Source organism: Lycium barbarum, chromosome 11, assembly GCF_019175385.1.
Source record: "Lycium barbarum isolate Lr01 chromosome 11, ASM1917538v2, whole genome shotgun sequence".
In the NCBI taxonomy this organism is placed as follows: Eukaryota; Viridiplantae; Streptophyta; class Magnoliopsida; order Solanales; family Solanaceae; genus Lycium; species Lycium barbarum.
In genome coordinates, this window is record NC_083347.1 from 9,913,354 (window position 1) to 9,924,214 (window position 10,861).

Below are 10,861 nucleotides of genomic sequence, written 5' to 3' on the forward strand. Positions count from 1 at the left end.
CTTGATCTTATTTTATCACTTAATAAACTAAGCAGCTAAAATCAATTGATAATCAATCATTGAATTGTTTGAAATGCCTATTAGTGTATTGACCAATCCAGCATATTTTTAGTATAATATGGCTAAAGTCCTTTTCTATAAACTACTACCTTATTTTAATTTAAATAGCAACCTTATATTCTCCATTTTTGAAATCCTGATATTATTTACAAACCATTTTCCTAAACATTTAAATGTTATATTTGTATGTTTTTAGTCTTAATTAAATAACCTAAGTTTGGTCGGTAACCGTAATTAACGGATTCTAAAGGATGCCTAACCCCTTCCCTTTAGGATAATCAAGAACTCTTACCTAGAATCACACTAATTAAGTAGACCACTAACGGAGGTTTAGTTTAGCTTTACCTTAGTTAATAACTAGGTGTCCTAATTCACAATTAAATAATTAGGTGGTGACTCCTTAAAATAAATAAATAGAAATCACCAATATGTTGTACTCCGATTTGACCCGGTTAAAATGGGGTATAACAGCTTGGCGACTCCGCTGGGGATTTTAGGTTCTAACCATAACAAACTCAGGTTAATAATTAGTTTGTTGGGTGTTTTGGTTGTTTTTCTCTATTTTTTGCCTTTATTGTTGCTTTTATTAGGTGTTTCTAAGTGATTATTTTATTATGTGAAATTTTCTATGTAATAATATGTTATTGCTTTCCTTAATTGTCATTCTGTTCATACTCCCTCCACTCCTGAAAAATTCACACAAATTCACACATTTAAAGCGGTTTCGCGATTCACGGCCGTGCACTACTAAATCACCCTTTAGTTGGATCGATCTTGCGGATTTAGTCGATCGGCGGTGCAGTCGACAGCCACGGACTTTCCACTCCCAAGTTGTCCACTTGGGGGAGCCTTGCGTCATAGGAAACCAACTCTTAGTCAGCCTAAGATAGAGCTTAGCCAAAACCCTCTTTAAGGACATGCATCACGTAAACCTAGGAGGCTTAATACCTAAGGTGTATTAAGTTCATTAGTCAACCTCGTCTAAATGTCCGAGTGGGTCTATGACCCCAAACGACGGTTATCACATTGTGTGCATTGATTTGAAGGATAAACATGTGTATTATGTGGACCATGTGCTATTTAAATGGGTGATAGGTAGAATTAACCATTTGTGAACGCAGGTAGCCATGAGTCAGCACAATATTTACCCGAGGTTTAGCATGGTCTTGAGTGTTCCTCCTCAACTAAAAGCATGGTGGATTGAGGAATCACCAATATGTTGTACTCTGATTTGACCCGGTTAAAATGGGGTATAACAATCAATATTACCCTTCCCTTTCATGAGATGAGTGAGATAGTATGTGACAGAGATACAACTAGGTGTTAATCACATCAAATAACACATGGAATATGGAATGCATGTCTCGCATGAATTAACCTCAATAATCACCGCAATCACAGGTTCCACACATTCATACTATGAAATGCAATTCAATATTCAATTTCTCAGTAATAACCTTCCTCTTCCATCTGACAAATGAGATAACAAAAGAGGAGAGAGAGCCAATTATATCAAGTGCATGAACTGACAACCACGGCGACAAACCCACATAACAAATCACCATACCAACCTAGATGGAATTCACCTCCACACCATTCCCCAAGGCCTATCATGCTTTCCCCGTCAATCACTACTATCCACATACGTTTTGCTAATCGGAGTCTAGACATAAAGTAAGCCATAACCTACCTCGAAGCCGAACGGGCGCCATGAACTGATCCACTTGAGCCTTTCTCCTCTGAATAGCTTCCAAACGATCAAAGTCTATCAATTAATTAATCTACATTAGATTACGAAGCTAATGATACCCATATTGCCACAATACGATTCGAATCGAAAAACATCCTTTAAAAGAGAACCCGGGCCATATTTTTGGACAAAATTGGAATTTTATCTAAAAATCAATCCACTCACAACCTAAGGGTCATATATTTGAAAAATTAGTCAATTTCATCCATAAATGGACTCTCAAATCATAAATTCTCATCTCTTAAGACTAGGGCATTAAACCTTCAATTACCCACTTATAATAAAAATCTCACTTTTCACAACTCAAATACCATAAATTTGAAGGAGTTCGTATAATCCAATGCATCAATTATTCAATTTCATAAACCCAATATGTCTAATACAAATTTACATAAACCGAATTGGTAACATGGTAATAGAGAATTTTCGAAATACGGAGCTAAGGTACGAAACAGCAGCTAAGAACCTAAGACTTACGTAGAAATTGCATAAAACATTCTCCTTCATCATTACTATGTAATCATTAACCAAAGATAGACACCCATAATTTTGTCTTCTAGCTAATAAGAAATCAAATACTCACAGATTGTGATAATTAACAATTGGAACAATAAATCTCATTTCACCAACAAATAGTATAATAATACATGAGAAGAGATTTGTCTCAAGCAAATAATCAAAGACCAAACTAGTGTTTTAATTGCACTTCTTACCTGAATCACTAGCTCAATCGTCTCTCCCTTCGTAGGTGCCATAAAATGTTCTCTTTTGTTCTAAGACTCAAAATTGTTAAACCCTAAGAACTTAATTCATTCTCTTACATATAGGTCATATACCATAGGGTAATAAATTAATTATGGGCTTGGCCCATTAACCACCAACTAAAATAATTGTCCAAAATAATCTTTTTACTCAACCAATATGCATAAGGTAAAAATTGACCCACTTAGTAAATTACATTATTCATCAACTTATACCTTATATAAGTGCAAATAAAATTCCTATGAATAAACTATTCACACACATTAAATAGATAAATTCTAAAATTTACCCGTCAATTATATAACCGTATCATCGATCCCTGCAAGTTAAGAATATCATTTTCAAGCTACGGAAAGGATAATTTGGGGAAAAGACTCCAAAACGCCAAAACGACCAAACGGGTCGTTACAGTTATGTTGTTCTTTTTGGGGGGGCCATATCCCCTCCTTATGTCCTTGAGTTTAGAGAGAGACAGAAGAGACATGTTACAGTATCAGAGTTTTGCAGCATATGCATGATATACATATATATTTTTCTTTAGCCTGACCACTTGCTCAGTGAGACATTTTCTTTAGCCTAGCCACTTGGCCAGTGAGACAGATTGCCTGGCCTACGCGTCAGTGAGACAGATTGCCTGGCTGACGGATCAGTGAGATTTTTCAGTTGCCTGGCCACTTGGTCAGCGAGATATATAATAGCATTATATTGCATTTCATATGAGACAGGTCAGGTGAGATATTCAGGGCATTCTTTGGCCTCCAGATTGCATTGTTTTCAGTTCAGTTTCAGTTATCCTTTGCCTTACATACTCAGTACATTGTTTCGTACTGATGTCCCTTTTGCCGAGGGACGCTGAGTTCATGCCCGGAGGTTCAGGTAGCCAGACAGGTGATCCAGCTCGATAGGCCTTCCGCTCAGCTACAGACGGTGCGCTCCACTTGGCTCGGAGCTGCAGTCCTTTTTGGTATGCCATTTTGATTTGTATATATGGGTATGACAGGGCCTTGTCCTGTCCTTTCTACAGCTCGTACTCCATAGAGGTCCGTAGACAGTTGTGTGTAGTTGGGATGTTATGTAGCCTTGTCAGCTCTTAATTTTGTTGTACAACATACGTAGCGGCCTAGCTAGTCGGCTTGCCCTGTTATCCTTAGCACGTATGTTTATATATATGCATTGGTTGTGAGATTTTGGTGCAGAGTCTATGGTATTAATCTTACAAGAGATGGTATAGCTCAGTTATAAGTTATTTATGGGCCACCAGGTTGCTCGGTGAGATGCAAGTACGAGATTAGGGGTGCTTGGTCAGTAATGGTCAAGCGCTCGTCACGACTCATCGGCTTGGGTCGTGACAAAAACTTTCCCTTTTACCATTAATGTAATAATTTACAGCCACACAAATGCTTATAGCTTGTTTTACATAAGTTTCAAAAGTCTTCATTTCTTTCTTAAGCTCCATATCAAGTCTTCATTTCTTGATCACATAAATTCAGACGGAGAGAGTATGTATTAAAGCGTACCACTAAATGTTGTCAAACTTGTGGTCTAAACATATTATGACTTGGTGTGACCATAAAAGGTTTTTTATTAAGCGTAAACTAGAAGTATACAATTAATTGTTTTCAATTTTTTTTTTTAGAACAAACTAAAAAAAGGGTGTGTAAAATCAATTCAAACGGAAAAGTACTACTTATATTATGAACCTTGTTGAGTTAGGGTTTTTTTTTTTTTCCGTTGAATGAGTTGACTTAAGAGACCTTGCTTCTAGTTCTGGGCCCCTACCAGCCTACCTCTTATTCGCAAATCACACTACGAGTCAGTCAACCTTTCTATCTTTCTGAGTCTTTGTTTAATGTATTAATTTCATATCGAACTGTTGTTGTCTCATTTTTTTCATTTTTATTTTTTAAATTATTTTTATTACATAAGGTAGGGGAAGGAAAAATGGGAGAAGAGATTACAACATAGAGATTCGAATTCTCACCAAAAAAGTGAAAGTTCAGATAGTCAATCAATTGTGCTACTAAATCCCTGCGTTGTTGTTTCATTATGTTACTTCCTTATCAATTTTCTTTTGATATTTATATGATAAAACTACAAATCATAGGGCCTTGGACCTAAGAACAAAAATTCAAAAATCTATTTGGTTATACATTATGTTAATTTTTCACAAAATTGAAAAGAAGCTTTTCAAATTTAAGAAACTTGTTTGGACCAGCTTTTAAAGTAATTTTTTCCTTCACAACGCTTTTATATTTTTTCTACTGAAATGCATGTCCATAAAAAATTTTAACTTCAATTTCTTTTAAAAAACTTAATTTCAAATAGTACTAACTTCTTTTCTCAAATATCACTCAATCTATGTCCTAACGCCTGCTATGTCACTTGTTTTCTTAAGATAAATAGAAGTGACAACCCAGTCAAACTTCATGTTGAGACATTCTATTAGCAAAAGCTTTAAGAGAAGAAGTACCACTTTCATTCTTTGTTTCGCTTGTGGGTTAATGGTGTTCATACACGGTACATATCATCTACCAATTTTGTACGAGTTTTAACAACCAGAATTTTTATTTTCTAAACGTATAAACTACTCCTAAATGGAAATATATGCACAAATACATTGTCCTTTTTGTGTCCGATCCATTTGTCATTTCATCTACTTTTCTCCTAAAAGCTTGATTTGAAGTGGCATTTACTTCTTTCACAATAATCAACACACTGATTGTGGACTTGTGATTAAAGAAATTGATACTATATGGAAAATTAAATAATCCAAAACAAACATCTGTACTAATCTAATTCTTAGTGAAAGGAAAACTACTCTTGCATTGCAATTTCATTGTCTTATTTGTTTTGGATGCGACTTCTTTGTGTTCTATAAAAGTCACACATACATATAGACTGATGGAACATGACTTCAATTGGTTCAACCGAATTTGTCATTTTGTTTTGTATGCATAGTATATAGTCTTTCCGTCCTAAAAACATTGTCACGTTTCGCTTATTAAGAATCAAACTACGTAATGTATTTTTTACCATATTGATGTTAGAAAACTGCAACTTAAAGTGCTTTTCGTTTCGTTTTTGTATATTTAAATTTAAATTTAAATTAAAATATTATATTAATCTAATTCAATTTAGTTATGAAGCGAAATGTGGCAAGTATTTTGAGACAAAGGAAGTATCTATAAAATCACTTTGATCATCCAATCCGAAATTCTTATTTTTCAATAAAGGGATTTCAAAAGACCCAAAAAGGTCGAAATAAAAACTGAAAAAGCAAAACCAAAAATTTATCATATACTAAGCTCTCTGGATGGACCAACAACTTAAACGACACTCTGTTTCGACCTTCCAGTATCATTTTGTGGAGTAGTTCCGTTCCAATATTATACACTCTGTTTTCAATAGGTAGTCCAAATTGGCATAATTTCACATAATGGAACAAAAATCATTTGAATCTGTAACTTGGTAAACAGGGTATTGAGAGTATTGAGGCGGATAGGCACAGCAATACAAGGTGGGTTGCAGCTGTGTCACAATAGCTGCTTCGGGCTTTTTTTCTTCTTTCTTCTTATCAGGGCCAACGCTCACCAGTTCCGCCTGCCCCATACTCTTCCTGAGCACACGCGTCAGTTCCACGGCGTCAATCTCACCCACAACTTCTAATTGGTTCTTTTCGTCCCCTGTCATGGCTGCTGATTCCACACCTAAGTAACACAAACAACAATATATATATTAATCCTAATGAGTTTCACAAGATATTTATTTGGCTAAAATGTGATATTGTTCGCTTTTGGTTAAATTTTGACTCCCGAGAAGCACATAACCTTTTTTACTATCTAGTTATTAATGTGTAAGTTTGCTCGCATCCCTAACAATTTTGACTGAAATAATAAATAACTCAAAGGAGAGAGTTGAGTACCAGGCAGAGAGACAGCTTTTTTGAAGGCCTTGGCCCGACATTTCTGATCACACCCACTCAAATATAATCTGATAACCACCTTTTGCTGCACAATTTTATGAACATGATGTCAATAGTTGAATTACATATGAAAAATTACACAAAATAAATATGAATACCTTCATTTTTTTGGTCTGATGGAAATTAAAATTGCGTAGCAATAAAATTCAGTAGGCAGAGAGAGTGTGTGAGAGAGAGAGAGAGAGGAGGAGGAGTTTGTAATATTTGGAAATGCTAGGAAATTGCAGTGGAGAAAGACTCATACATTCTTGACTATTTATAGACTCAAGTCCTCAAGTAATTCGAAATAACTCGTATATTGAGTAAGAAATAAGAATGATTCAGTCATTCGCCCCCCTCTGGACGGCATGTAGATGACTTAGACTTAATTGTGATTGTATGATCCCAAACTGTTGTTTAAATTAGGGATAGATAATACATAAGTAATACACACGCCCACAAGTACACATCAGCGCCACATTGACGACACATCCGATATTTACGATTTTTATTTGCTTTTGGCATGCCACGCAAGCACCACGTCCACGTAAGATATATAACCAGTTTTACTTTCGTTTCCCATGCCACGCGAGCACCACATCAGCGACACCTTGATGACACATAAGATCTTAACAAATTTTACTAGATTAAGGGATCAGTAATAGACTGTTTGTAATTAATTTTTGGAAGAATTTCTATAACGATCAAGTTAATAATATAATAATAATGGGAAACTTACAAATATAACTATTTTCTACGAGGATCTTACTATTAGTAGCTAACCATTTTCTAAATTACAATTCATAGTTTACTTTTAAGCCAAAGCTGTGTATTTCGCGTGTATTTGGGCGAGACTCTCTCCTTGCCCGCCCAGGTTCGAACCCAACCAACAACATTACTTTACTTACATATTTTTCCTAGCTTCTTCTCCTTGTATTTTGAGTGTATTTTCGTCATATGTATTTGGCTTATATGTATTTGATGTCACATGCATATGACGAGATACACTCAGGCCAAATACATATAGATACAAATATGAGTCAAATACATATGGCGAAATACACTCAAATACAAGGAGAAGAAGCTAGGAAAAATATGTAAGAAAAGAAATGTTGTTAGTCGGGTTCGAACTTGAGCAGGCGGGTGAGAGCCTCGCCCAATAACCACTTCAGCCACTCCAACTTTTTGTATTTTGGTGTAGCTACGAATGGTAATTTACAAAATTACTGTAACTACTAAACATAAATAAATTAAAAGGTAGTTATTATTAATAATTACTTCTTAGAAGTAGTTACACCAAGTAAAAATTCCAATAATAATCAGGTTCACCGTTGATTAAAACGATCAAGTTAATAATATAATAATAATCAGGTTCACCATTGATTTTAATAGACATTTAATGAATTTTGTTATATACATATACTGTACATTATCTATGAGCAAAAACTACTAAGTACACGTAAATCTGTAAATAATTCTCTAGATCCCCATTGAGTGGGATCTAAAAGTCAATAAGTCAACCTGGTATTTTCGGTGGGACACAGATCTTATTATTGTTTGGTTAACTGGGACATAAAAAATTAATGAAGTCATCTTCCAAGCAATCCTCAGGACGTCTTCTAAGGGTCCAAAATGATGCAATTCGTTAGATTGCACTAGAATCTTCTTACTTTTTCTATTTTTATTTATTATTATGGTTACTTTTTTGGATTAGTTTATGTACATATAGAATATATTATTGAGAACTTGCTACCTTTTATTGTAGTTAAATTAAATCTCTCTTATGAGTAATGAATATTTGTGACCAGCTCGTTGAAGAAATGGTCCTTAGACTTACCTAACTGATAAGTTAGTCATGAAGTGAGGATTGTCAAATATTATACAAAATCACATGCACCATCTATATGAGATACTAACAACTTTCCCTTCCCCCCTCCTTCCCCTACCCCCAACGTCCAGGCTTGCAATTTAAGCATGGACAACATAATATGGATATATCCCAACATCGGGTAAACAAAAAATTAGGGTGGATTTGTTTTTGTGACTATTAAAAGAAATGAATTTTGAGCCTAATTAAATCATACACGCTAACTCACAATACGGGGATTGCGCAAGATCATATAAAAAGATCAATTGTCACATCCACCAGCGACGTGGATACTAACATGAGTACTTGTGTTAGACATTTTCTTTTTGTTAAATGAGATATCGATGTTCTATCAAAAAGGATGATACCAATGTTCATTTTATTTTATATATTTCCTACCAACATCAGATAATTTTCTTCTACACAAGCTATAGAGATTTTTAATTTGCTAGATCATTCTACAAGTATTGATAAAATATCCTGTCACGATCGAGCTCTAGTAATAATATCGGAAACACAAAGACAAAGGCACTAACCAATAAGGGAGGCTAGTTACTTGCTCCTATTTCATAAAAGTGGGTCTCATTTAAGTTTTTAAATAGCTGGAGATTTTCAAGTCTTTGAGTGGACTTACCGAAAATGAAAGACCATGTGCTAATTTAGCCAAAATTAAATGTATGACGAAAAGGAGAACCAAGGGCACTAAACAATAAGGGAGGCTAATTACCTGCCCCTATTTCATAAAAGTGGGTCTCATTTAAGTTTTTAAATAGCTGGAGAGTTTCTAAGCCTTTGAGTGGACTTACGGAAAACCAAAGACCATGTGCTAATTTAGCCAAAATTAAATGTATGACGAAAAGGAGAACCGTAAAACTATCTTTTTCTTTAAAAAATAGAAAAGACAAATAACTTTTTGGAATTAAGTCAGAATTGTGTTCAGACGGAAAATATTGTTTCTTTGATTAGTTAATCAAGTCTGTCAACCAGACCACTGGAGTATTCATTAAGATTTAATTTTTTTTTTGAAATCACTATCAAGACTAGTATGTGAAAAACGTCAATAAACTAAAAATTAACGTTTTTATACACTTTTGGTATGGATAAAATTTCCATACGTATAAAATTTTGTAACATATTAATTAAATCACAAATAAAACATCTTCATTAGTATTAGAGCATACATTCAACTACATTTTTCACTATCATAATTTGTATAAGAAATAATTTTGAAGAAAATTTTCACTTTTATATATGTGTCTGATGGGGTTTAACACATAATCATATTAATTTAATTATATAAATAAGTAATTTTTATTCAGATTATTTTTATTCTTTCATAAGATAGTAAAGTAAATGTTTTTTAAAAAACTTTTTCTATTCAAATAACAAAAGCATGGAACCAAAAGTAAATAATTCAAAAAACAAAAAAGAAAATGAAATAAGTGGCAATACCAACATTTGCATAGGTTGTCCATTGACTTCTGTTAAGTATTTATTTTCCTAAAAAAAAAAAAAACTTTTTCATTTTTTTCCTTTTAATGCTCTTTTTCTCGTCTTTTTCTGTTTTTCAAACTCCCTCTCAATCCTCCTCCTCATTACTCTATTGCCTTTTCTTTCCCTTTTGTCCCGGTTCGTACAACTACTTAATTATTTAGTTATATGCACTATTTAGATATAAAAGTTGGGGGAAAATAAATATTTACCTTGTTAAAGAAGATGCAGCGTCTCTAATGAAATGATGAAAAATTAGAGAATTGGGAATATTACGACAATTGATCAGTTATGCCCGATAGTTCGAGTCTCAACTCCTTTGCGATTTGATGGAGCGTAAGAGTAGTAAAAGAATTTTAATTTTCAAATGTAACCTGTTTTTTTTTTTTTTTGGTACGTTTGCATGGCAAAAGTTTAAAATTATCACTATTTTTTGGTGATGGTATATTGAGGAGCTAGAGTTGAATGATTTCCATGCATATTTGGTGCTTGGAGTTTGACGTTCTTTTAATCCGAAGAAGCCAAGGGTTAGTGGAGAGATTCGTCACTAATTAGAACACAACCTTTCCGAAGAATTTCCATATTTTTAAGTTTTTGTTTCAATTTTTAAATGAAGAAAAAATCCTCCCTAAAATCTGATTTAATTGAGCGGTAGCTTTAAAATCCTGCCTAAAATCTGAGCCACCTAACACAAAGTTTAGTCATTTGAATGTGACATATAACTTTTCATAGTTAAGATCCCTAAGGCATAGTAAAGTCTTTCTTTGTCTTATTCAAGTCAATTAAAGAATGACTTGAAGCTTGACTAGGCCCATGTTATAATTATGGACCACGTATCATTAAATTTTTAACGTCTAAAAAAACTGTCTTGTTTAAATACTGGAGTAATGAATGAATATTCAGTATTTTTAACTTTCTGACATATCTCTCGGACTCTCACACGTGTTTGACAGGCATGGCCTTTCGGAGT

At 34.0% G+C, this 10,861-nt stretch overlaps 1 protein-coding gene across 1 annotated transcript; it reads right to left on the reverse strand.

Annotated features, from left to right (window-relative positions):
- Positions 1-5,766: 5,766 nt before the first annotated feature.
- Positions 5,767-6,806, reverse strand: LOC132617398 (heavy metal-associated isoprenylated plant protein 16-like). Its single transcript, XM_060332389.1, has 3 exons — positions 6,653-6,806; positions 6,495-6,579; positions 5,767-6,279 (listed from the first exon to the last, which is right to left on the reverse strand). Exons 1-3 carry the CDS (start codon positions 6,656-6,658, stop codon positions 6,002-6,004), a joined length of 369 nt encoding a protein of 122 aa, XP_060188372.1. The 5' UTR covers positions 6,659-6,806; the 3' UTR covers positions 5,767-6,001.
- Between the last annotated feature and the right edge of the window lie 4,055 nt (positions 6,807-10,861).

What these genes read in the sequence shown, in the direction of transcription:
- LOC132617398 (XM_060332389.1), bottom strand. An exon ending in AAAAGCTGTCTCTCTGCCTG is followed by an intron (nt 6,280 to 6,494) that starts GTACTCAACTCT and finishes TGTGTTACTTAG; the next exon opens with GTGTGGAATCAGCAGCCATG.